Source organism: Sander vitreus, chromosome 2 (assembly GCF_031162955.1).
Source record: "Sander vitreus isolate 19-12246 chromosome 2, sanVit1, whole genome shotgun sequence".
NCBI classification, from domain to species: domain Eukaryota; kingdom Metazoa; phylum Chordata; class Actinopteri; order Perciformes; family Percidae; genus Sander; species Sander vitreus.
The window spans coordinates 3,012,753-3,040,252 of NC_135856.1; the positions used below are offsets into that span (position 1 = coordinate 3,012,753).

The 27,500-nt window shown below is 43.5% G+C and overlaps 1 protein-coding gene and 4 non-coding genes across 6 annotated transcripts in view; 4 read left to right on the forward strand and 1 right to left on the reverse strand.

Annotated features, from left to right (window-relative positions):
• Positions 1 to 549: 549 nt before the first annotated feature.
• LOC144512007 (U5 spliceosomal RNA) lies at positions 550 to 664 on the forward strand. Its single transcript, XR_013500943.1, has one exon. It is a non-coding gene; the product is annotated as a U5 spliceosomal RNA (small nuclear RNA).
• Positions 665 to 2,729: 2,065 nt separating this feature from the next.
• Positions 2,730 to 2,845, forward strand: LOC144512009 (U5 spliceosomal RNA). The gene has a single exon (XR_013500944.1). It is a non-coding gene; the product is annotated as a U5 spliceosomal RNA (small nuclear RNA).
• Positions 2,846 to 4,432: 1,587 nt separating this feature from the next.
• On the forward strand, positions 4,433 to 4,547 carry LOC144512001 (U5 spliceosomal RNA). The gene has a single exon (XR_013500942.1). It is a non-coding gene; the product is annotated as a U5 spliceosomal RNA (small nuclear RNA).
• A 3,487-nt stretch (positions 4,548 to 8,034) lies between these two features.
• On the forward strand, positions 8,035 to 8,148 carry LOC144511978 (U5 spliceosomal RNA). Its single transcript, XR_013500938.1, has one exon. It is a non-coding gene; the product is annotated as a U5 spliceosomal RNA (small nuclear RNA).
• Positions 8,149 to 9,508: 1,360 nt separating this feature from the next.
• Positions 9,509 to 27,500, reverse strand: part of LOC144532421 (UTP--glucose-1-phosphate uridylyltransferase-like) — a 26,576-nt gene continuing 8,584 nt past the window's right edge. For both annotated transcript variants that reach the window (XM_078273177.1, XM_078273167.1), the window contains exons 4-10: positions 22,339 to 22,524; positions 20,320 to 20,453; positions 18,913 to 19,210; positions 17,266 to 17,463; positions 15,631 to 15,873; positions 11,803 to 11,907; positions 9,509 to 9,834 (exon numbers count right to left, since the gene is read on the reverse strand). In XM_078273177.1, the coding sequence (XP_078129303.1) occupies positions 9,727 to 9,834; positions 11,803 to 11,907; positions 15,631 to 15,873; positions 17,266 to 17,463; positions 18,913 to 19,210; positions 20,320 to 20,453; positions 22,339 to 22,524 (1,272 nt within the window). In that variant the 3' untranslated portion in view covers positions 9,509 to 9,726. The remainder of the gene's footprint in view (positions 9,835 to 11,802; positions 11,908 to 15,630; positions 15,874 to 17,265; positions 17,464 to 18,912; positions 19,211 to 20,319; positions 20,454 to 22,338; positions 22,525 to 27,500) is intronic.

Genomic DNA, 27,500 nt, shown 5'->3' on the forward strand with positions numbered 1-27,500 from the left:
ATAATGTAATGCTCCTTGGATGGAAATGAATATCTGTTCTGATATTTGGTAAGTATGATGCCGAATTGTTCAAACACTGTATAACATGTTTGTAAAGTTTGCAACAACAACAAAAAAACTAAACTCATGTAATCAAAATGTAATCAAAGTAGCCCAAAGTATATTTATTTGTTAAAACATGTTGCCATAAAGTGTGCACCTATCTAGAAATAGATTATAGCTGACATTTACATGCCTGATATTCTCACAGTAAAGTCGGATTCCCGCTTTATAGTTTCCCAGAGGCATTTTGAAAGAGAGCCGTGTGCGCCATATACCCACAATGCATAGCGCGCGTGTGTTAGTTAAAACTAGGCTACAGTTTTTACATGTATCTCTAATCTAAACAGTATTTTGAGGCGATTATTTCAAGTCTTCGTTGCAGGCAGTTTATATTTGTGGCGAGTGCAAAATAATGCCAATGACTGTTATTTTTGTTTAATCGATGAACCATAAGTGAGGAACATGAGGCGGAGCATCTGGTCGGTCTCTCCGCAACAGCTCATCAGTACACTCTTGTTTCTCTTCAGATCGTATAAATCTTTCGCCTTTTACTAAAGATTTCCGTGGAGAGGAACATTAAGAGTTTCCATTAATTTTTTGATGCCCTGCTCACTGCGGGGCTTCCTGAAAATGTGAAAATAAAACGTGCTACGTGGCTTCAGTCTGCCACAGCGGGGTACTGGAGCTGTAAGAGTACGCATGCGTGCATCTCTGCATGGCTTACTGAGAAAGTTTATTTGTACCTCTAGCTGTGTAGTCTGCATAGATTAACCCAGAGCCATTGTCTTTCTCTATCACTCTGGTTTAACCCAGTGGTTGTCAAGCTTTTTCCAATAATGTACCACCCCCCCCCCCCACCCAAGCCCTTTGAACAGTTTTTTAAGCTGTGTACAAAACAAAAAAGTCTCTATAAAGAGGAAGACTACAGCGATAGATGTATTAAACTACAGCCTTGGACCTGGACAACATTTAGATGATGATGAAAAAAGGAGACAAAAACTTGGACAAAGACGGTAGAAAGAAGGAAGGAAGGCAAGAATAGGTCGAACATAGTAATACAAACTTAAGAGGGAAGGCAACACTGTGACAAAAAAAATTAAAATAAGCGACAAACGTCGAAAAGCGACAAAAAAAGTAAGGAAGAAAGGCAAGAACAGGTCAAAACAAATGACAAAACCTTCAACAAAGGAGACACAAACTTTGAAAACAGACAGTAGAAGTAATTCCAGCCTTGGAACTGAAAAACATTTTGCAAAAAACGTAACGTACCCCCCTGCAGTCCTCCAGAGTACCTCTAGGGGGGACACGTACCCCCTGCAGTCCTCCAGAGTACCTTTAGGGGGACACGTACCCCCATGCAGATCCTCCAGAGTACCTTTAGGGGGGACACGGACCCCCTGCAGTCCTCCAGAGTACCTCTAGGGGGGACACGTACCCCCTGCAGTCCTCCAGAGTACCCTCTAGGGTGACACGTACCCCCTGCAGTCCTCCAGAGTACCTCTAGGGGGACACGTACCCCCTGCAGTCCTCCAGAGTACCTCTAGGGGTGACACGTACCCCCCTGCAGTCCTCCAGAGTACCTCTAGGGGGACACGTACCCCCTGCAGTCCTCCAGAGTACCCTCTAGGGGGACACGTACCCCTGCAGTCCTCCAGAGTACCCCTCTGTGCTAATGTCTTGCTGCTTCCTGTAGCTCTGCATGTCTTATACTGAGAAAGCTTATTTGTTGCTCTGTCTGTCAGTGTGGTGTCTTGTTGACTTCTGTCTGTATAGATTAACCTGTACTAATGTCTGCTTCCTGCTGCTCTGGTCTAAAATCAGCTGGCCAAAAGGACTACAGCTGAAAATTATCCGGCTGGCTAACACTGGCACATTTACAGAAATGTCAATTAATGTGTGTTGTCCTTCATAAAACGAAGAATAAGAGTCATAAGTGGCAGCAGCCCACGAGTCGGTGTTTTGCACATCGTCTGTGATTGGGTGTTTACGTCTGTGTTAAGTACTGTCCATGCAGCAACGTGCACTTGTCCATCACACATTTCTCCCAAGGTATACAAATAAAGACGTCATATATCATGACATGGACAAAAGATTACCGTGGAGAGGAACATTAATTAAGAGTTTCGACTTACTGTTGATGCCCTGCTTATTGTGGGGCTTCCCTTTGATGTTCACATTAAACGAATACAACACGAGCTGTGTTTGAAACCGTTCCCTGTCATGGAAATAGTGACGATATAATGTGTTGGCCATTTTGTAGTGGTGTTGGGCTTCTCCGCGGTTAATTTCATTCACTATATAGTCCACTATAAAATACCCACAATGCACTGCTAATTTGAGTGTACATCAAGCCCCCAGAAACAGCGCCATGTCTTAAAGCCACCATGGGCTTAGCGGCCAACGGTGGAGCTGCCCCCCTCTGGCCCCCAGAGACTCTGCATGGCGAAAGAAACTTCTATATTTCAGCTTATCATTTCTTTTTGGGGTGCATCAACTTACCAGCCCGAACACTTAAAGGCTCCTTGTTTAAACTACTTTCACTATTTAACGTCTTCGCTATGAGGCAGTTTATATTTGTGAGGATTCCCAATAATGTTAATAATCGGAGCCTACTTGTTATCAATGAACCATAAGTGAGGAACATGAGGCGGAGAATCTGGTCGCTCTCTTCACCACCAGACATCAACACGCTCTTGTTTCTCTTCAGATCGTATAAATCTTTCGCCTTTTACTAAAGATTTCCGTGGAGAGGAACATTAAGAGTCCTAAATAATTTTTTGATGCCCTGCTTCACTGCGGGGCTTCCTCTCAATGTCAAAAAATAAACAAAAATACATTTAGCTGAAGTTATGTCACACATTATACATCCCTTAATACTTCCATGTGGATTTTTTGTTTTAGTTTCTTTTCTTTTATTGTCCATATGACAGTGAGAACTGTATCTGCTGTGACAGCAGTCTACCTTTATAAACCGTAAATGAATCCATCAAATAAAGGCCTAAATATATATAAATACTTATAAATGATCTTTAAAATAAGAATCTGTCTTGTTATCATGAAACTGGTTTGGACCAACTTTTGAAGTGATAGTTTTAAAGGCACTAACATTAAACACTGTTAATGTTAGCTTATGATAGCTTGCTAACTGTTAGTAGCCGTACGTATTTGTACATTATTTGTTTAATGACCCCGTATAGCTATTTTAGAAAGCCCAACTAGGTGTCTTATATTAATTGTTGAATTAACGACTGACATTATAATTAATTATAGCCAGCACATTAAACGCCAAACATTTATGGCGCATGCAATAAGCAGGGCATCATAACATTAGTTATACCGTTGATGGGCGAGAGGCGGAGTGTGAGCGCAGTGAAACGGTACACACCTAAATGGGCGTGGCCTCGTTTCAAAATGTTATATTATGAGATGAGAGTAATATTTATATCATTTATTAAGATTTTCCTTTTTGTTAACATTAGATATTTACAAAGTTAAAAGAAATATTTATCATTGCGGAAATTAGTTTTGTTTGATGTGACATTAGCGTGTCTGTTGTTGTTTGCTGCCTCCAGCTTCATTTGAAACTAAATGTGTCTTCTGACAACAACAACAACAACAACAACAACAACAACAACAACACCTTCCACGTTCTGGGTGCCGCGGTAGGTCACGGCAGTTTCCTGCGGCGCCGCTTGTTTTACAGTCTGCGGAGGATCCAGGCAGAGCTTTCGCCGCATTATGTGATGCATTTAATAATAATGAAAACAAAAAAAGGCCATGCTTTCTGGAGCTGGCTGCCAATATTAAACAATACATTTTTTTCCATTTGTGACTGTACAAACAAAACAGCTGTTAGATCATATGACCTTTGTAAGCTTTACAAAATATTTGTATGAAGTTTTGTTGCTTAGTTTTGGGTTTTTTTTCTTCCTTTAGTTACCACCTGGCTCGTTAACGTAGACTGTTAGGATGTACAGAAGATGTTGCTTCTTACTGTATGTCCACATTCTTCAATAAAGCTTGATTGAAAAAAACAAAACAAAAAAAACCCCGTTAAGTTAACTAACTTTGATAGTTTTTATTAATACAAGTTGTATTCGTTTTTTTTTACGGTATATATTACAACATGAACACGCCCCCCGAACCTACCTTTCGTCATCACCACATACCCAGACACAAATCAAGAAAAGATGACGTAGTAACCATAACATTCAAGGAAACATAACGTAAACCAAATAAGCATGAATAGGTGACACTATAAGCACGTAGTGTACGCTTCTCCCCAGCACAAAGCTTCTTAGCCCCCCAGAAAGCTCAGGTACTTTCTGAACCATAAGTGAGGAACATGAGGCGGAGAATCTGGTCGCTCTCTTCACCACCAGACATCAACACGCTCTTGTTTCTCTTCAGATCGTATAAATCTTTCGCCTTTTACTAAAGATTTCCGTGGAGAGGAACATTAAGAGTTTTAAATAATTTTTTGATGCCCTGCTCACTGCGGGGCTTTCTCTCAATGTCAAAAATAAACAAAAATGTGGTTAGTGGGACCTATTACGACTCAGTCTCGATCAACTTTATGAAGTGAGAACTGTATCTGCTATGACAGCAATCTACCTTTACACATTGTGCCTTAATTGTTTGTATACTATTGTATAATAAAGTAAAAAAGAAAACAGAAAAATCAGTTAGACTGATATCTCTGTAAAGTGAGGCTTCAGGAGGCTGAGTAGGTTTTTCCTCTCTGGGGCCAGTTTATCAACCTACAGTGAGACATACTACTGGCTAACGATATATAACAGATAACAAATATGTATTACAACAACAAAAAAAGATTTAAAAAAAATTACTGCAGATGTTTCCATGAAAAAAATAGCTCTGGATATGTGTATATGTGTCAGCTTGTTTCCGGTAACTGGATTGTTGTAGAGGTGGAGTCTTCTGCCCTCTACTGGCTCTAATGAAATGAGTCTTCAATCATAGATCTATGATTATAGAGGATTGTCCCAAGTGAAGGAGTTCAAGTACCTTGGGGTCTTGTCTCGCGAGTGAGGGGACAACGGAGCGAGATTGGTCGGAGAATCGGCTACATGGGGCGATGTTACATTCAATTTATCGCACCGTTGTGATGAAAAAGAGAGCTGAGCCAGAGGCCAAAGCTCTCAATCTGGTCAGTTTTGTTCCTACCCTCACCTATGGTCATGAAGGCTGGAGGTCATGACCGAAAGAAGCAAGATCCAGGGTGCAAGCGGCGAGATGGGTTTCCTCAGGAGGGTAGCTGGCGTCTCCTTAGAGATAGGGTGAGAAGCTCAGTTATCCGTGAGAGAGCTCGGAGAGAGCCCGCTGCTTCAGCGTCGAAAGCGGAAACCAGTTGAGGTGGATTCGGGCATCTGGTAAGGGATGCCCCTGGGCGCCCTCCCTAGGGAGGTGTTCCAGGCTCGTCCAGCTGGGAGGAGGCCCGCCAGGACTAGGGTGGAGGGACGTCCAGCTGGGAGGAGGCCTCGGGAAGACCCGATTTAAGTGGAGGGACGTCAGCTGGGAGGAGGCCTCGGGAAGACCCAGGACTAAGTGGAGGACGTCCAGCTGGGGGAGGAGGCCTGGGGAAGACCCAGGACTAAGTGGGAGGCGACGTCCAGCTGGGAGGAGGCCTCGGGGAGACCCAGGACTAAGTGTAGGGACGTCCAGCTGGGAGGGAGGCCTCGGGGAAGACCGGGGACTAGGTGGAGAGGGACGTCCAGCTGGGAGGGGAGTCTCGGGGGAAGACCCAGGACTAGGTGGAGGGACGTCCAGCTGGGAGGAGGCCTCGGGGAAGACCCAGGACTAGGTGGAGGGACGTCCAGCTGGGAGGAGGCCTCGGGAGACCCCAGGACTAGGTGGAGGGGGACGTCCAGCTGGGAGGGAGGCCTCGGGGGAGACCCAGGACTAGGGTGGAGGGACGTCCAGCTGGGAGGAGGCCTCGGGGAGACCCAGGACTAAGTGGAGGGACGTCCAGCTGGGAGGAGGTCTCGGGGAGACCCAGGACTAGAGTGGAGGGACGTCCAGCTGGGAGGAGGTCTCGGGGAAGACCCAGGACTGGCTAGGTGGAGGGATTATATCTCTAACCTGGCCTGGGAGCGCCTCCAGGATCCCCCAGTCGGAGCTGGTTAATGTGGCTCGGGAAAAGGGAAGTTTGGGGTCCCCTGCTGGAGCTGCTGCCCCCTGCGACCCGACCCGGATAAGCGGACGAAGATGGATGGATGGATATAGAGGATTGTAGCTGCCCTCATGTTGGAACAAACTTCATTTTCTTTTGATGTGTCTGTCTGAAAAATGCCATTTTAATGTTGGATGTTCTGGAGATATGTGGCTTGTGAAGAAGGGGTCCAATAGTTACTTTGGTGACTAGAGGGGCGAAATAATCATCATTCATAATCTGTGTTCACGTTCACTTCTCCCGCTGGAATCAACACACTCAGGACCTGCCGCTAGTCTCCTGAAGAGACGGGAAGTGGAGCAACCCACGTGACACAGATACAGGAAGTGACTCTGAGTCCGGGCGTCTCGGTTCTAAACCGTCTCTGGTAGTTACAGGATACACTTTGTTACATTTATCTCTCACTTCCACAGTATTTTTGGTGAGATTATTTAACGTCTTCGCTATGAGGCAGTTTATATCTTTATAGCATATCTCACGGGCGGGCTTCCTCTCAATGTGAAAAACAAACAGTAACATGATTAGCCTGAAGAATGTGATAGTATTAACACATCACGTCATACTTTATCCTTGGTCCAGTCACGTGTTTTTTTAGTTTAGTATCTTTTCTTTTATTGTCCAAATTATTCATGTGGATTTAATATTTTTTTCATCCTGTTTTATGATGTATGTTGTGTGTGATTTAAGCTACTGGGACCTTGAATTTCCACCTTGGGGATCAATAAAGTATCTCTCTCTCTCTCTGTCTCTGTCTCTCTCTGTCTCTCTCTCTCTGTCTCTCTCTCTCTCTCTCTCTCTCTCTCTCTCTGTCTCTCTCTCTCTCTCTCTCTGTCTCTGTCTCTGTCTCTCTCTCTCTGTCTCTCTCTCTCTCTCTGTCTCTCTCTCTCTCTCTGTCTCTCTCTCTCTGATCTGTCTCTCTCTCTCTCTCTGTCTCTCTCTCCTCTCTCTCTCTCTCTCTGTCTCTGTCTCTCTCTTCTCTCTCTCTCTCTGTCTCTCTCTCTCTGTCTCTGTCTCTCTCTCTCTGTCTCTGTCTCTCTCTCTCTCTCTCTCTGTCTCTCTCTCTCTCTCTGTCTCTCTCTCTCTGTCTCTCTCTCTCTGTCTCTGTCTCTCTCTGTCTCTCTCTCTCTCTCTCTCTCTCTCCTCTCTCTCTCTCTCCTGTCTCTGTCTCTCTCTCTCTCTGTCTCTCTCTCTCTGTCTCTCTCTCTCTCTCTGTCTCATCTCTCTCCTCTCTCTCTCTGTCTCTCTCTCTCTGTCTCTCTCTCTCTGTCTCTCTTTCTCTCTCTCTCTCTCTCTCTCTCTCTGCTCTCTCTCTCTCTCTCTGTCTCTCTCTCTCTCTCTCTCTCTCTCTCTCTCTCTCTGTCTCTGTCTCTCTCTCTGTCTCTCTCTCTCTCTCTCTCTCTCTCTCTCTCTCTCTCTCTCTCTCTCTCTAAAATACCCACAATGCACTGCTAATTTGAGTGTACATCAAGCCCCCAGAAACAGCGCCATGTCTTAAAGCCACCATGGGCTTAGCGGCCAACGGTGAGCTGCCCCTCTGGCCCCAGAGAGCTCTGCATGGCGAAAGAAACTTCTATATTTCAGCTTATCATTTCTTTTGGGGTGCATCAACTTACCAGCCCGAACACTTAAAGGCTCCTTGTTTAAACTACTTTCACTATTTAACGTCTTCGCTATGAGGCAGTTTATATTTGTGAGGATTCCCAATAATGTTAATAATCGGAGCCTACTTGTTATCAATGAACCATAAGTGAGGAACATGAGGCGGAGAATCTGGTCGCTCTCTTCACCACCAGACATCAACACGCTCTTGTTTCTCTTCAGATCGTATAAATCTTTCGCCTTTTACTAAAGATTTCCGTGGAGAGGAACATTAAGAGTTTTAACTAATTTTTTGATGCCCTGCTTCATGCGGGGCTTTCTCTCAATGTTAATATACAAAAGTCTCATCAGCTGGACTTATATAGTAGTGTTAATATAATTTCATAAAGTGAGAACTGTACAAGATGTCACATGAAGGCCTAAAATGCCCAAAAATGATCTTTAAAAAAAATAATCTGTCTTGTTATCACTGAACTGGTTTGGAGTCTCCTTCTTACGTGCTTATGTGTTCTGCTTAGGATTGATCCAACCTTTGAAGTGATAGTTTTAAAGGCACTAACATTAAACACTGTTAATGTTAGCTTATGATAGCTTGCTAACTGTTAGTAGCCGTACGTATTTATCCCCCCTGGCATACATCACGATTAAGGTTGGGTATCGTATCGATACTGGTGCTAAAGTGGTACTTTTAAAACGGTGGCGGCGCCTAAACGGTGCCTGAACTGATACTTTTTAAGAAAGTAAAACAAAAAGAAGGGTACTTAACAACAGTCAGCGACATTAAAGAGTGACTTGTTTATTGCTATATGGTCAAAATGAAATGATTTAATAATATAGTAATAACTATAACTTATAACAATAACGTATTTCACTAGTAAATTGCTGTTGAACGACAAAAACAACCACCAGATGGGAAAAGGGCATTTAACAATAACTTTGAATGCACCGCGAGGTTTCAAGTGTGTTGTTTAACGGCAGCTGCAGACTGTTAACGTCCCGCTGTTGGAATCCTCTACAGGGAAATACAGTCAGACTTTACACCGTTTAGCTTTCAGCATTTTAACCGTGTTTTATACAGCTGCTAGCTAACGGTAGGCTAACGTTAGCTGCTGTCAAGTGTAGTGTTAACTAGCGTCACGTGCAGCGATGCTTCCGTTGCCTCTAACGTCTGTTTTCGGGAACATCAGAGAGCAGCGCAGGCATATCAGTGGCACCGAAATCTGCGTTGCTATTTGGTCTGGTAGATACGGGTTGTTAAGGCACCGGTGCCGTATTGGTACCGGGTCTCGGTACCCAACCCTAGTCACGATGCCACTGAGTGTAAAAGCGTGAATGGTGGCAGTATGTCCCTCTTTGGCTAATGTATTTTAAACATGACTGCCGCCATACGAGCGACTCGCTCGTCTGTATTCTGAATGATCGTGAATGTCAGATTCTACGCTTACGAGAATACTTTGAATAGTTGGTGGAAGTAATCACACATGAATGAGCTCATATTTGTGAAAGAACAAAGGTTATTTTTTTGCTAAGAATCAACTGAAAACATTACACAATGGACTTTAAAACCTTTAAAACTAATTCAAAACATTGACTTAAAAAAACCCAAACTCTTAATTTGAAATAATTTGAAGAGTCGAGCACGACTACAGCAGTATCTAAACATAACCCGACACTCAGTTGACCCATATTGCACTTCTTTATTCTTTATTAGACAGCAGAAACAGACAACCACAGTGGGCTCGGACGTGATCAGGCTGGCGTTGGATTAAAAACAGAAAAAAACAAACAGTGTTGTGACAGTTCAGTGAAGAGAAGGGAAATAATCTCTCTTTGAGTCTCTTCAAGGTGCAAATGGCTTGTTTGTGTGTTGTAGGTTTTTTTCCCCCCAGAAGGCTTCAGTGGTCAAGGATCCGCAGGTTTCCTGAAACAATCTTGTTCTCCAGCATCGCTCCGGCGGGAATATCGATCCGGTCACCGTGATTGGCTATGATGATGACGGTTCCCTGGAGGAAGTAAAAAAGGTTTGGTTATTAAATCGTGAAGTCATTTGACTGGCTTATTGTCTAAAACAGTGTTTCTCAAATGGGTAGTTTGGAGGACTGCAGGGCAGGGCTGCAGTACTCGAGTCCGGTCTTGGACTCGAGAGGGTTTTTCTATGGTCTCAGACTTGTCTCGGTCTCTGCCACTGGTCTTGCCAAATGTGGCTTTTGGTCTCGACCGAGTCCAGGTGTCTTTATTATGTTTATAATAATATTGGAGGGAAAGTGAAAACACTGGCCACCTGATAACCAATCACACCCGAGATTATCTTCACACGCATGCTTTTAGATCAACAAATAATAACCCCAAATTATTGTCTTGATACTGTCATGCAGAAGACTTTTTTTTCTGTCCTGGACTTGGCCTTGACTCAGACTCGAACCTCTTTGGACTCGGTCTTGACTTGGTCTCGAACCTCTTTGGACTCGGTCTTGTCTTGGACTCGAACCTCTTTGGACTCGGTCTTGACTTGGTCTCGAACCTCTTTGGACTCGGTCTTGACTTGGTCTCGACTAGTCCTGGTCTTGGACTTGTCTTGGACTCGACAAAGGTGGTCTTGACTACAGCCCTGGTTCAGGGGGTACGTGAGATATTTAACAACATGTTTAATAGTTACAAGGCTGTTGTCCAGAACATTGTTCCTCTTTATGTAGACTTTTTCCTACCAGAAATGTGACATTTATGTCTCCTTCTTTGGACCTATTCTTGCCTTTCTTCCTTCTACTTTTTACAAGTTCGCTTTTTTCTTCTTATGTTACTGTTTTTGAAGTTTTTGAGACTATTTTGACCTATTCTTGCCTTACTTCCTTCCTTCTTTCTACCATCTTTTTCCAAGATTTTGTCTTTTTTACAGTTTTTGTCTCCTTTTCTCATCAGCATCTAAATGTTCTCCAGGTCCAAGGCTGTTGTTTAGTAAATCAATCACTGACAGCGCTGTACTGTTCCTCTTTATACAGACTTTTTTTTCTACCAAAATGATTAGCGTTGGTCAGGGGGTACTTGGCTTAAAGAAACAATTCAAAAGGGGTCCATTATTGAAAAAAGTTGGAGAACCACTGGTCTAAAACCCAGTTCAGACCAAAGATTTGAGACGAGACGAGTTCAAACTTGCAGCTACTTGCAACGCGCCGTTCTGCAGTTTTTTTTTTTAGCTTAATTTACTTTAACTGATCAGCTTCGGAGTCATTGGAATGGTTATATGACTTTTTTTCGGGTTGAATGGTGGTCGTCTCGCTCCCCCCTAGCGCCTGTGAGCGGAAAAACCTCCCTCGCAACTTTTGGCTGGCAGGCCGCCGGCCTCAGCGCCAGGAAGTATCGCGAGATATCAGGTCTCGCGATGTAACGAATTGCTTCACGGCACTGCACACATACGCCCATTCAGGAACCGGCTAACAAGGTAGCGATGGAGTTTTTCACACTATCGTCATGGCTGAGCCGGAAGCTAGGAGAGCATTGTCGGAGGAACAGAGAAAGAGGAAACGTCAGACTGACCGAGCGAGGAGTCAGACACGAGTAAACATCGGAGCTGCCAAATATCTATTCTGAAGCTGTAGGGGGAGCTCTATAGAGAAACCTGCCAGCAAAAAGCCAGAAAACAGCAAAGACATTGCCAAAACTGCATAACGCCTCTTTTAAATATGGATGAGTATAGTGATAGTGAGACGCCTGCTACAGTTGCATTTCTAGTAGTGATTCATTGTTCTGTCGCCGCTCCCTCTCTTCAGTCACTCTCTAGCTCGCTCCACCACCCACCGTGCTCGCGGGTGCTCGTTGATCCTCTGTCTACAACTCTGCCATTTCCACCAGCTGACAGTTGGTCGTTTATTTCTCCTATCCCAGAATGTATCTGTGGTGTAGCCAGACCTTACTCCACAGCTCCACGCTGAGATAGAGCTGACGATGCCAGACTAGCGACCGGGGACGTTGATTACCTTCAGAGAGACGTTCTTCCCGAAGGTGACGTCTCCCGACACGGTGAGGTGGTCGAGCTCCAACATGTCCGGGATGCTCTCGAACCTGGACAGAAACTCCTGAACCTGCAACACACAACATCAGACTGTTTCAACCGTCTGATTCTCGGAAATAGCTCAGTTCCTCTTAACCCTCGTGTTGTCTTCCCGTCAACTGCAACTTTTAGTTTTTCTGGGTAACAATTTTAAATTCAAACTTTTCAAAATGTTGTTCTTCTTTATTCGACACACTCTCACTTTCCCCGACGTTGTTGTTACTTTTTTTCCAGGTTTTTGAAGCTTTTATCAACGCTCCTTTTTTTCTATTGCACGTTCTGTCAACCTGAACAAACTGGAACTTCCCTGCACATGGTCTGTGAGTGTGAACAGGTGCATGAGTTTTGGAATAAAACAACATCAATAATATCTGATGTGATAGGATGTCGACTTCCTACTGACCCGACTGTTTTGTTACTTAATGACGACTCTAAATGCTTGGGAGACAGAAGAACATTTGGCTAGCCGGCACAACTGCAACCAAGAAAATGATAGCCCAACGCTGGCCCCCTCTACTGGCTTTGCATAAAACAGTGGTTGGTGTATTTTCTGGACATAGTTATGCTTGAGCTCTCTACAGCAAGGATTAACAAAGCTGAATCATCAACTATAGACCTTTAGATTACTCGCCAGGGAAGCAAAAAAGAGAATTAAAACAACAACGCGACAGGCAAAGCAACAAGACCAAAGTTAACACTGGAGTGGCTAGAACAGCTGCGTGTAAACGATGGAGATACTAAGAGATCATTTCGGGTTCGGCCACCGTAAGAGTTAAAACCCACTCGGAATGGGAGGGGCTAGAAAGTAATATTATGTTGGTTGTCATATACAATTTCACCACTAGATGGGAGAAATTCTTACACAATGTAGCTTTAAGTCCAAGTATTTTGAGATAAATAAACTCCTGATCATTTTTTGTTTTTTCAGATAACCAGAAAATCTTGAGACAAAGTAAGGAATTACTGATCTAAACAAAATGGCTGCTCTTGGTTTCCATATAAAAGAAACTGATAAAGAAGTCAAACCAACAACAAAGCAGTAATAAGATTGGGGGAGTCAAACTCAACCTGAAACACACTGGAAGAAGAGAATCACATCCAGGGCCAGACGTGTACAGTTTATTGACATGCTTTTATTTAAGAGAAAAGTCAAATATCTTTGACTGCGTTATTGCATGTCTCATACAGTCTTCTCACTTACAGTTTGGTCAGCATTAAGCCCTAAAAAAAGTCAGCAAAAAAGTTTCTTAGCCATCATAGAGTTTAGTAGGGTCCTATCTTGCACCCGGCATGGCGCAGGGCAAAGCCCGACACAAGTGTTTTTGCTAGTTTAAGATCGACGCAGTTGTCAATTTCCCGTCCAGCACCTACGTCGTTTAAATAGCAAATGGTGTGCTGGTCTTACAGGGAGGTGTGTTCAGGTGCATTCTGGGCGTGCTGGTCTTACAGGGAGGTGTGTTCAGGTGCATTCTGGGCGTGCTGGTCTTACAGGGAGGTGTGTTCAGGTGCATTCTGGGCGTGCTGGTCTTACAGGGAGGTGTGTTCAGGTGCATTCTGGGCGTATTGCTATCTTGAGGCAGTGGGAAGTGATGACACCATTGACCAACAAAAACCTGGTCTAAAGTCAATAACGCAGCATTTCATTGTTATTTTAACAGAGCATTAGTAAAATGCTCCTAGGCTCGTGCACAGCACGTACACACTATGCTTGTTACACACACAGGGACGCACAGCAGCACACACACATGCAGAAGATTACATTACAAATATTACGGTGCAAATCCTCCATCATAACAGCAATGCTCCAAGGTCCAAACGCGCCTGGCTTTTAAAGGGAATGGGAGATGATCTCTGATTGGTTGATTGCATGTTACGCCCAAAACACACCTCTGATTAATGAAGACACTAAGTACAACCCTTTAGAACCATGCGCCCGGCACACGGACCCTTTTTTCCGCCGTGAAAACTAGCAAAAGTGGATTCGTACACGCCCTAAACACACCTGCGCCAGGTGCTTCACGCTGTGCGCTCAGATCGTTAAAACAGGGCCCTGAATCTGTAAACTCTCTGCTTCTTTTGGGGGGAATATCTGAGTCTTCTCAAAGTCGGGAAATCTGCCAAATTCTGCTTTGTGTCGCGTGATCGCAGTTTGAAAACGGTCTTTTTGGTTTGGCGGACAGCTTGGCGGGCCAAAATGTATTGTGAACCTAAATTGATATGCGGGCCGGATAAAATTTTGCGAGGGGACCAGATTTGGCCAGCGGGCCTTGAGTTTGACACCTGTGCTTTAGATGTTATTTAGAATAGAATGGCTTTTATTGTCACTATACACATTAAAAACAACTCCTTTTCCAGTGCCAACATGTACGTAAAATAAATATAACATGGAATAAAATAAGTAGTGCAAATAAAGGGGGGTAAGGTGCACAGTTCTGAGACGATATATATATATATATATATATATATATAAAAGAAAGAAAGAAAGAAATGAAAGAAATATATATATATATATATATTAGGGGTGGTACGGTTCATGGAGCGTGTGTGTGTCGCACGGTTCGTCAGTCCACTGTTGCACTAACCTCTTCCTGCCGTAGTGCCCACTTTATACACCTATGTTAAAACACTGACTGGAAACGACGAGGGGGACGAGGGTGAAGAACACAACACATGGCAGCTGATTGGACGAACGCGTCACGTGGTTCTTGCTGCTCCCGAATTTCAAAACAGACTCTAATGGCGTCTCGTTCTGAATACGATCTCGTATTTTACGAAAATAGTTCACCGAAAAGTGTCTGCTTTTTTGATCGACAAAGGTCAGTTTAAAAGATTTTTTCACGTGCAGAGATGTCAGGTGGGAGAGATGAGGAAGATTGTAGAGATGTCAGGTGGGAGAGATGAGGAAGGCTGTAGAAATGTCAGGTGGGAGAGATGAGGAAGGCTGTAGAAATGTCAGGTGGGAGAGATGAGGAAGGCTGTAGTGATGTCAGGTGGGAGAGATGAGGAAGATTGTAGAGATGTCAGGTGGGAGAGATGAGGAAGGCTGTAGAAATGTCAGGTGGGAGAGATGAGGAAGATTGTAGAGATGTCAGGTGGGAGAGATGAGGAAGACTGTAGAAATATCAGGTGGGAGAGATGAGGAAGACTGTAGAAATATCAGGTGGGAGAGATGAGGAAGACTGTAGAAATGTCAGGTGGGAGAGATGAGGAAGACTGTAGAAATATCAGGTGGGAGAGATGAGGAAGACTACCCGGAGCTGGAGGATGCTCCAGCGTCGTATAAGTCTGGTGTGTGGGAACATTTTGGATTTCATGTTACGTATGACGACAGCAGAAATAAAACAATAGATAGAACTGCCACTGTGGGCATGTATTGTGCAACATGCATCCAATATGCTAATTAAGCTATATATCATATGCTGAAGTATATTTCTGGAGTATTAAAGATTAAAAGAAAAATAACGAGAACCGTACAGAACCGAAAACCATATATATATATATATATATATATATATATATATATATATATATATATATATATATATATATATACACAGTGTGATATGCAGTGTAGGTTATTGCACATTATTTGAATATTGCCGCAAGTGGTGATCATAAGTAATAGATATTGGACAATGAGAGTAATAATATTGCACAGTAATGGAATTGCACAACATTATCAATAGTATTAAGTATTAAATATTGCACAGTAGGTGTAGTAGTATTTAGATGTTTCCCTGCTGGTGTTGCTGACCTTGGTGAAGGAGCTGCCCAGCTTGACGTGTGGCGTGCTGGGGAACTCTCTCTTCTTGCTCATGGTGAGCGAGCCGGCGTCCAGGCTGTACAGGTTGGACATCACCAGCAGGAGGTCGGACGACGTCTTCACCGGCAGAAAGCGGCTGCGCGGGACGTTCACACCCAGCGCGTTGTTGAAGCTCTTGATGGCGGCGCCCACGGCCGTCTCCAGCTGGATGACGTTCAGACCGCCGTCCAGCGTCTGCAGAGACATTCAGGGGTTAGGGTTAGAGTAGGAAATAGCGGCAGCGAGTGATTCTTCTAATTGTTCGCTCGTGAAAACAGAGAAAGTTAGGATTAATATGTCAGTTTACAACCTGACACATTAAAGCTCCCATATTCTGCTCATTTTCAGGTTCGTAATTGTATTTTAAGGTTGTACCAGAATAGGTTTACATGGTTTAATCTTCAAAAAACATCATATTTTTGTTGTACTGCACATTGCTGCAGCTCCTCTTTTCATCCTGTGTTCAGGTCTCTGTTTTAGCTACAGAGTGAGACCTCTCACTGCTGGAACATCTTTGTTGGGAATCGCACATGTGCAGTAGCTAGGTAAGGACTACTAGCCAGTCAGAAGCAGAGTATGAGGGCGTGCCCTGACAGTACCTAGGTAAGGACTACTAGCCAGTCAGAAGCAGGGTATGAGGGCGTGTCCTGACAGTAGCTAGGTAAGGACTACTAGCCAGTCAGAAGCAGAGTATGAGGGCGTGTCCTGACAGTACCTAGGTAAGGACTACTAGCCAGTCAGAAGCAGGGTATGAGGGCGTGTCCTGACAGTACCTAGGTAAGGACTACTAGCCAGTCAGAAGCAGAGTATGAGGGCGTGCCATGCTAGCAGCTAGGTGAGCATTATAACGTGTGTTCCAAAGTGACCACGTTTGTCTCTGAAGTAAAGGCTGGACTACAACAGAGCTGTTTGGAGCAGTTTGTGAACAGTGTTTTCTGTTGGAGATGGTAAGTCCCTTTGGGGGGGACTTTGGGCTTTTTCACTTTGTAAACCTATAACATGCACAATTTTTTTTTATAACACAATAAAGGAAAGGGGAAAAAGCCAAAAAGCATAAAATGAGCACTTTAAAATTGGTCCAGCTTTCGAGCGAGAACGCTGTATCTGGCAGCGGTGAACCGGGCTGAAATGTAACCATATAGCCTATAGGGTAAATGTGCCGTGCATCAGTTTGCGTCCACTAAAAGTTCTGTTTTTGCCGCTGACACACTCAGATTATTATTCCAAGTGTCTGACAACATTATGGAAAGGATCCCTACAGAGGAAGATCCTTTTTGTTTAACATGAAACAGCTCAGAAGTCGCCATCACCAAACTCACCAGACTCCTTTTAAATCAAAGAAATCATGGTTATGTGTAGATGGCCTAAAGACCTAATTATGGGGCGCCCTGGTTGCTCACTTGGGAGTGTGCGCCCAATATACTAACCCTTAGTCCATACCGCAGCGGTTCGAGTCCCTTATCTGCATATCATCCCCCCGTTTCTTTCCCCTGTTTCCGGTCTTCAGATATCCTATAAAATAAAGGCTAAATCATCTTGAAAATATACATATATATTATTTATAAATTGATTATTTGTGTCTGTCACCTTTGGGTTGACGATGATCTCCAGCTCCATGGCGTTCTGCTCCTGCAGCCTCTTGATGGCGGGCAGAGAGATCCACAGGTTGTTGGTGTTGAAGATCTTGAACTTGGTGACGGACTTGAACTCGTCGACGTGGGCCTTCGGGACCTGCGCGATCTCCAGCAGCCTCAGGTGATTCTCGTACTGGATCAGCGTCCCACCCTGCGGAGAGAGGAAGGAAACAGGAAGCACTGAGAGGCTGAAGCAGAACCTCGTCTCACCCAGGGGGGTAAGCTTCGCTTCAGAACTCGAACCTCCTATGGCGCCATTTTGATGCTACCAAGCCATCACCTCCCGTTAGCATCCCATTGACTGCCATTCATTTTGACGTCACTTTGACAGAGAATACCTTTACATCTGAAGCGTTTAAAGACTCTATTTGTCCGTTGTTTATTTCTAAAGCAACACGACAATGTATAAAAGGCTCCATTACCTTGTAGCTCACGTTATGGCTCCGTAGCAGACGTTTTTATAACAATAGGCTAACGATTGGGTCATAACCACGAGACTTCCTGTCTCATAGTAGAGGAGTTACCGTATAGTACAGGAGAAGCTCTCAGGCAGTTTGGACTTCCATCAGCTGTTTAAGTGTAATGACTAATGTTAACTATCATTTTAGTGATCAATAATGAGCCTGTGTCTATGTTATCTCCTTACATATACCTACGCTCTCCGTCTCTGCTAGATTGGGAATGATTGAGATTTCTCTTGGCACAGCTACCAGAAGACTTCCAACTTTCAGACAGGTTGCTCACGTCACATCTACGTCTTCAAGCTCAGTTGGAGGCTGCTCAGTAACGCTCAGCCATCACCGGGAAAGAGCTTCTAACGTCCTTCACTGGTCTCCGTCCAGAGACACGGGGTCTGGTGGTCCATTATATATATACTGTCTATGGTCTCACCCATTAGACCAGTGGTTCTCAAATGGGGGTACGTGTCCCCCTAGGGGCACTCTGGAGGACTGCAGGGGGTTTTGTAGTTTGTTTTGACCTATTCTTGCCTTTTTTTCCTTACTTCTTTCTGTCTTTTTTTCTTCAAAGTTTTTCTCTTTATTCAACGTTTTTCAAATTTCTTGTCACTTTTGTCGCCCTAGTGTTGCCTTCCGTATTTCTACTGTGTTTTTGTTACTATGTTCGACCTATTCTTGCCTTCCTTCCTTCTCTCTCCCGTCTTTGTCCAAGTTTTTGTCTCCTTTCTTCATCATCATCTAAATGTTCTCCAGGTCCAAGGCTGTAGTTTAGTGAATCTATCCCTGACGTCGCTGTATTCTTCCTCTTTATAGACACTTTGTTTTTCTACCAAACATTATTCACGCTGGTTAGAGGGTACATGGCTTAAAAACGCTGTTCAAAGGGGGAACATTATTGAAAAAAGCTTCAGAACCAGTGCATTAGACTGTATATAAACAGTGGTGTGGTCTACGTGATAACCAGGTGAACGCCGTATACCCAATAGGTAAGGTCAAGGATTCCCGTATACCCACTTACAAAAGTGCGATAATACGTAACAACATCGCTTTGTGAAAGAACTTTCTCACTTTCATTCATAAATTCACCGTGTCTGTGTTGCAGAGCACTGACATTTGGACCATCGGGGAAAACCCGCGCCTACCTTGACGTCCGCTCTGGTTTTGTCGGTGACCTCCATGATGAACTCGCACCGTCTGTCGGCTGGCTGGCTCATCAGGTGGTGGAGAATGAAGAGGTCGACGGTGGCACCCAGGTTGTCGATGTTGGATACGAAGATGTACTCCTTCCCCTCGGCGAGCAGTTTGTCCAGCAGGCCGCAGTTGGCGAAGCTGGCGTAGATGTCTCCGTGACCAGGGGGGTACCACGCCTCCCCGTTCTCTCCGTTCATCCCCATGTTTTTGGCGATCGGCAGCAGCGACTCTTTGTTGATCCTTGGATACCTGCGGGGAGAACAAACGATCGCTGATGTCACATGAGATGAATTCAGACACTTTAGGAATGTTTGTTTTAGAGCTGCAAAGATTAATCGACTAGATTTAAGATTTATTTATTTGATTAGGACAATGCACATTAATCAACATTTCTGCGCCAGTGTTAGCCAGTCGGCTACCAGTACCGAGTAACGTTAGTACAACATTATGGAGCTAACGTTATGTACCGAGTAACGTTAGTACAACATTATGGAGCTAACGTTATGTACCGAGTAACGTTAGTGCAACATTATGGAGCTAACGTTATGTACCGAGTAACGTTAGTGCAACATTATGAAGCTAACGTTATGTACCGAGTAACGTTAGTACAACATTATGGAGCTAACGTTATGTACCGAGTAACGTTAGTACAACATTATGGAGCTAACGTTATGTACCGAGTAACGTTAGTGCAACATTATGGAGCTAACGTTATGTACCGAGTAACGTTAGTGCAACATTATGGAGCTAACGTTATGTACCGAGTAACGTTAGTGCAACATTATGAAGCTAACGTTATGTACCGAGTAACGTTAGTACAACATTATGGAGCTAACGTTATGTACCGAGTAACGTTAGTACAACATTATGGAGCTAACGTTATGTACCGAGTAACGTTAGTACAACATTATGGAGCTAACGTTATGTACCGAGTAACGTTAGTACAACATTATGGAGCTAACGTTATGTACCGAGTAACGTTAGTGCAACATTATGAAGCTAACGTTATGTACCGAGTAACGTTAGTACAACATTATGGAGCTAACGTTATGTACCGAGTAACGTTAGTGCAACATTATGGAGCTAACGTTATGTACCGAGTAACGTTAGTGCAACATTATGGAGCTAACGTTATGTACTGAGTAACGTTAGTACATCATTATGGAGCTAACGTTATGTACTGAGTAACGTTAGTACATCATTATGGAGCTAACGTTATGTACTGAGTAACGTTAGTACAACATTATGGAGCTAACGTTATGTACTGAGTAACGTTAGTACAACATTACTATTCTTTTCTGATTCTTGTTTCTTAATGGTGACAGCAGTGTGTGTGCGTGCGTGCAAGCGTGTTGTACCTGCTCTGGTTGAAGGTGTGGATGTTGACACGGTGGTGTTTGTATTTCTGCAGGATCTTCTTTGTGTCCTCGTCGGTGTTGAAGGAGTTCATGAGAACCAGCGGCACGTCGGCGTTAAAGGTTTTGTTCAGATGCTGAAAACAAACAACAACGGAAACACAGAGTTTAGTTCAACCTGATCCTCAAAGGTTCGGAGCTGCTCATTTTGTGCCTCTCTACTTGGGGTGTGACGATACATCAAAAAATCCACGGTTCGATATTATCGATGCAAAGTGAAAATATAGATACATATCGTCCGGAAGATGCCCCTTTATTTTGAGATTCCCACTTTATATTTATTCTTTTTATTAAAAAGAGTAGTTCGTTTCAAAATGAAATTCCTGGAAGAGCTCAGTTATGAAACTGACACATCATATTTTAGTTGCGTTTTTGTAAATGTAACTGTGTTGTATCTCATATGATATCGTCTCATATTGATCGCAGGCCCATGAACTGAATCAAATGTATTGTCATAGGCGCAGGAAGTGGGGACGCTGCAGGTGCTGCAGCACCCCCTGGTGGCGAAGCTTTAATACTGCGATGACAATAAAATGACAGCTTATAAATATCTCTGGTTGTTGTTTCTGTTCCACGACATTTGTATGTCATATTTGGGGTGTGGGATGAAGAGAGGGATACTTTTAGTAATTTTAAAATTATTTAATTTATCTTCAGTGTGTATCGGCCAATCAGATTTGTCTTGACGCGACTGCGATTCAGCCTACACATAGCATGCACACACACACTCAAAGCCACACACAATGACGAATGAGTTTCGACTATATCTATCAGCACTACTTAGCAATGTCTCAAAAGAGAATTTGGGATTTTTTTCAGTCGCCCAACCCCAAACACCCGAGGACTAGCGAGACGCACTGTCAGCAGAATACAGAGCCTGTGTAACATAGTATCTTTAGACTCTACGTGGACCGCGGACCCCCCTCCAGCACCCCAGTACCCCCTGCCGAAAATATCTTCCTGCACGTCTGCGTATTGTAACGGACCCAAAGAATCAATATAACATTGTATTGTGATAAAACTAGTGCTGTCAGTTAAACGCGTTATTAACGGCGTTAACGCAAACCCATTTTAACGGTGTACATGTTTTTATCGCGAGATTAACGTTCTTTTTGGCCTAGCAAACGTTGTAGTTTTTTTCACATGCTGTTGCAACAACTAGTAACGTTAGAAAAACTACAACACCACACCGGATCTAGCTAGACCGGAAACAAACAACAGGCACGCCGCACGCACTTGTTTGGGCTTGCGAGCCGACCAAAGAGTAGTAGGCTAACGTTACGTTTTGAGTGGATGGCGAGCGCGAGACGCTGAAATGGATGCCGGTAAGATTCTGAATGGAAAGTTTACTTTTAAAAAGTTGCTAAATGGTTCCATTGACAAGACCAAAGTGATCTGTGTTTTTTGTCGTTGTGAACTGAGCTATCATCGCAGCACGTCCAGTCTGAAATACCACTTGATGGCCAAGCACACAGCTGATGGCCGAGCACACAGCTGATGGCCAAGCACACAGCTGATGGCCAAGCACACAGCTGATGGCCAAACACACGGCTGATGGCCAAGCACACGGCTGATGGCCAAACACACGGCTGATGGCCAAGCACACGGCTGATGGCCAAACACACGGCTGATGGCCAAGCACACAGCTGATGGCCAAGCACACAGCTGATGGCCAAACACACAGCTGATGGCCAAGCACAAGGCTGATGGCCAAGCACACAGCTGATGGGAATACTCCGCCCCCTCATCAAAGCCAGGCGTCAAAAGCACAAAGCCAGGCCGATGCACTTTTCCATGTTGATATGAGCATTAAAATGAGAAAACATAATTGGACAAAAAGAAATTTAGGGACATTTAGAATAGATAAAAATGTGTGATTAATTGCGAGTTAACTATGACATTAATGCGATTAATCGCGATTAAATATTTTAATTGTTTGACAGCACTAGATAAAAACTCTACCTCGATCTGCTGGACGGTCAGGTCCAGGAAGGTGTTCTCGTTGCGGACGCTGATCAGACTCTTGGGGCCCTTACAGCCCATACTGGTTCCCAGACCGCCGTTCAGTTTGACCACAGCGAGCTTGTTGAGGCTGGCGGCGATGTTTTCAGGAAGACCCTTCGTCTTGATCTTTTCATAGGGCTGGATCTGAGCAGAGACAGAACAAAAACATTTAAAGGGAATCATAATGTATCTGTGTCAACAGTAGAGCTGCAAATAATAATCATTTAGCTGTCTATTTTGATAATCGATTAATCGTTTAGAGAAATTCTCTGATGTCCAGCTTGTTAAATGTGAATATTGTTCTAGTTTCTTCTCTCCTCTGTGACAGTAATCTGAATATCTTTGAGTTGTGGACAAAACAAGACATGTGAGGACGTCATCTTGGGCTTTGGCACCATTTTCTGACATTTTATAAACAACTAATCCGTGAATCGAGAAAATAATCGACAGATTTCCTGCAGAAAATTCTTGTGAATGCTGAAAAGCTAAATTGATAAAGCTAAACTGGATTGCTGGCATAACTGCGTAAGAAGAAGGTGAAGTAGTGAGAATAGTTGGAAAAGTGGGAATGGTGTTAATTAGCATGTATGTCATTGTTAGGGTGGTAGTAGCTCAGTCTGTAGGGAGATTGGTTAGGAAGTTCAGTGCTAGTTCACCAAAGTCAAATAGTATGCCAGAGACAGTCTGGAAGAATATGCAAACTCCACAAAAAAAGGACAGGACGGACTGGGAATCAAACCTGGGTCAGAGTCTGCAGGGCCTACTTTCTGGTGCTGGTTGGAGCAATGCAAACCACTGAGCCTTTGTAGTACAAAATAATGTACATTGAAGACAATCATAGTATAGTATGTCGAAAAAGTCATAGTATAGTATGTCAAGGAAAGTCTGGAAGAACATGCAAACTCCACAAAAAAACAGCCAGGGCGCAGTGGGAATCGAACGTGTGTCTGGGTACGCAGTACCTACTTTCTGGTTCTGGTTGGAACGGTGCAAACTACTGAGCTACCATAGTCCAACGCATTGTGTGATGAAAACAATCATAGCATAGTATGTCGAAAAAAACATTAAGAAGTCATGTTAAAGTATGTTTAAAAAGTCATAGCATAGTATGTCGAAAAAAACATTAAGAAGTCATATTAAAGTATGTTTAAAAAGTCATAGTATAGTATGTCGAAAAAGTGATGATATATAAACGTGAAAGTGATCAAAAAGTCAATTATTTTCTGAGTATAGTATGTCAAAAAAAATCACAGTACATCTGGAAGAACATGCAAATTCCAGCCAGAAAAGCCCAGAACAGAACCTGCATCTGGAGTGTCTACTTACTGGAGCTAGTTGGAGCAACGTAAACCACTGAGCCACTGTTACACCAAATACTTCATGATGAAAACAATCATAGCATGTTATGTCAAAAAAGCGGCATTAAAAAGTCATAGTATACTATGTTGAAAAAGTGATAGAAAAGTCATAGTGTATCGAAAAAGTGATGAAAAAGTCAAATAGTATGCCAGAGACAGTCTGGAAGAATATGCAAACTCCACAAAAAAAGGACAGGACGGACTGGGAATCAAACCTGGGTCAGAGTCTGCAGCCACTGTATTACAAAATAATGTACGTTAAAAAACAATGGTAGTCGGAAAAGTGATAAAAAAGTCACAGTATAGTAAGTCGAAAAAGTGATAAAAAGTCAAAGTATAATATGTCAAAAAAGTGATAAATTCATAGTATAGTATATACAAAAAAGTGATAAAAAAGTCACAGTATAATATGTCAAATAAAGTCTGGAAGAACATGCAAACTCCACAAAAACATCCAGGACTTAACGGGAATCGAACCTGGGACTATGTGCTGGTGCTGGCTGGAACGGTGCAAACCACTGATCCACTGTACTACAAGACACTGTGTGTTGAAAACAGTTATAGTAAAGTATGTCGATAAAAGTGCTAAAAAAATACATCGTATAGTATGTCAAACAAGTGATACATTTATAGTATAGCACGTCGAAAAAGTAATAAAAAAAGTCACAGTATAATATGTCAAAGAAAGTCTGGAAGAACATGCAAACTCCACAACAGTCTGCAGTGCCTACGTGCCGGTGCTGGTTGGAACAGTGCAAACAACTGAGCCATTGTAGTACAAGACGTTGTGTGTTGAAATCAGTTATAGTATGTGGATAAAAGTGATAAAAAAGTCATAATATAGTATGTCGAAAAAGGTCATAAAAAAGTCAAATAGTATGCCAGAGAAAGGGTTTGGAAGAACATGCAAACTCCACAATAAAAGGGACCACCCGGACTGGTTAATATCAAACATGCAGACTCCACTGAAAAAGATGTGATAAAAAAGTCAGAGTATAGTAAGTCAAAGAAAGTCTAGTATGGTTTAGATATGAGGACGACATTTTCAGCCACTCTGCTAATTTATGAAACGCTCCTGTGGGTGGTGTTAGAGGGGAGGAACGGACAAAAAGATACTGTTGTGTGGTTTGGAGGACTTGTTGAAGCATTTGTGTGAACTGAATAATTTTAGGCCACTCTGGTGAACTGTTTTCTGTCTCTGAATGCTGAATTTGCTGCCTGCAAAACACATTTAGTTACACTTTAAAAGAAATGTTGACCAAAGAATTGACTAAATATATGCTTAACCCCAAACCTCAGGAGGTAACTGACACAAAAACATAACCTGCAGGTAAACAGAAACGGACTGAGGTCGAGGTCGATGTCAGACTGAAAGCAAACAGTTTGTTATACAAAGCAGATACGAAGCTGTTACACAACAAGAAAAACTGAGTAGTGAGTTAAAGGTAGAATATGTAGTCAGCAGTGTTGGGGAATAACGGAATAAATGTATACGTATTCAGAATACAAATGGTGAGTAACTGTACTCCGTCCCATTTACAATTTAATAGTTGGTATTTAGACTACAGTTACATTGTTGAAATCAATGGATTACATGACGATACTTCTCTGGTTCACGGGTTTATTCACTCTCTGAATAAATTAAGGCAACTCCATGCATTTCCCAGAAGCCCCAATATGAAAACGAAAGAAATGAGCTATTTGCGTGATCAGTCGCAATGGAGCCGAAAACCGGCACAACAGAGCCAGGGCAGGAATGGTTTCTATCTTGGAAATTCAAACAGCATTTCACATTAAAGAAAGAGAAGGGAGAAGGAAACATAACTGTGCACTGCAGTGCAACCTCTGCTCGCCAGCAACCAGCCTCCTTTCGGCGTCCAGATTCCTCCACCTCCAACCTGAAGAAGCATCTTAAAGCACGTTATTTTTAGCCAAGCGTAGTCGTCTGCTGTAGTGTTACTGGTCACCTTGCTGTTTTATAGTTGACGTGCGACTTTACATTCTCCTACGTGCTGATTTACTAGCCCCAGAGCCAGAGACTGACTAGCCCCGTTTGACATGTTAGCTAACGTTAGCTAAAATTAGCTCGTGGTAGCTTAGACTGCGGTTAGAGTTTTGTAGTTTGCAGTTCAGGACTACAAATACAACAATCTATCTGCTTGTTCAGGTACACATTCAGCCAGTTGGACCAGAAGAACACACCAGAATAGGGCTGTTTAGTAAGCTGGATGTGATGGCCGCATTCCTACTTATAACATGCAAATCAATGTGGAAGTACTCCAAGTATTCAGAATACGTTACTCTGATCGAGTAACGTAACGGAATACGTTACAAATTACATTTTTGGCCATGCATTTTGTATTCTGTAACGGAATACGTTTTGAAAGTATCCTTCCCGACACTGAGGACGTCACACAAATGGGACATTTAAGTGACGCTCCGACCTCCGCACAACCCTGCGGAGAATTGCAGATCACTTTTCCTGGTCTGAATGGGCCCTTAATCCCGTACATAGCTGTTCTGACCTTTGAAACCTCACCAGCAACACATGACAGCAATCTGACACACAGAAAGGATATTTATGGACACGTGTGCGTGTGTGTGTGTCCATGTGTGTGTGTGTGTGTGTGTGTGTGTGTGTGTGTGTGTGTGTGTGTCCGTGTGTGTGTGTGAAACTTGTACACAGGATATAGAGTTTCACATCCTGTCCTTCAAAACGATAACGATGTCCTGTGGTATCAGACTCACAGTCAGTGTTAAGGTCGTTGTTAACTGACTGGGTGAGTAAAGGCAGGGATGAGGGAGAAGGGAGGGAGGAGGGAGGGGGGGGGGGGGGGGGGCAGGGCCGGCGATTGCTATAGGCGAACTAGGCGATTGCCTAGGGCGTCAAATGTGTTGGGGGCGCCGTGTCGCCCTTAGGTCTACTTCTCATTAGTCATAGAATTAGAATGACATGCGAAATAAAACATGTTTATTAAACATGATCATCCCAGGACGCCCCCCCCCCTCAGTCTCACGGAGCTCTGAAGCAGACCTGTGCGTCGCTTAGCGTCCTCTCTCGCTGTAACAACAGAGACGAGCAGCGGCACAGACCACGGAGCTGCTGCCGCGCGTCTTCCGTGGTCTGTGCAGCTTCAGGTTTATAAAGGACGGGTGAGGGGATGACGGGGTGATGAAGACAAGCGCCCAGCAGCGTCCGGAGTTCCACAGGAGACAAATGTCACCACCTGTCCAACCTCGCCGTCCTAAAACCAGACTTTCAAATGCTGCGGCGGTCAGACTATTCTTAGACCTAACCTTCAGCCTGCTTGGGTATTTTGGGAAAGACAGTGTGTGTGTGTGTGTGTGTGTGTGTGTGTGTGTGTGTGTGTGTGTGTGACATGTCACCATGCCAATAAATAGTTGGCTTTAGCCTGAATGTTCTCTGTACTCAGATCTGGTTTCGTTAGCTTGTTTCTGAAGCAGTCAGATGTTGGAAATCCATCTCTGTGCATCCGTTGTAGAGATACAGTACATCCAGGATATGTTTAATCCAGCTTACTACAGTTGGATTTATGTAAAGTTGACGCAGAGAGTTAACAGCTGCCTCCATCTCTAGGGTGTACATTTTGATTTTAAAGTGCCCATATTATGAAAACAAACACTTTTTCTCGGATTTGGGGAGTTATTTTGTGTCTCTGGTGCTTCCACACGCATACACACTTTGAAAAAACAACCCTCCATGCTGTTCTGAGTGAGCTATGGTTTCTGAATGTGTCCTGC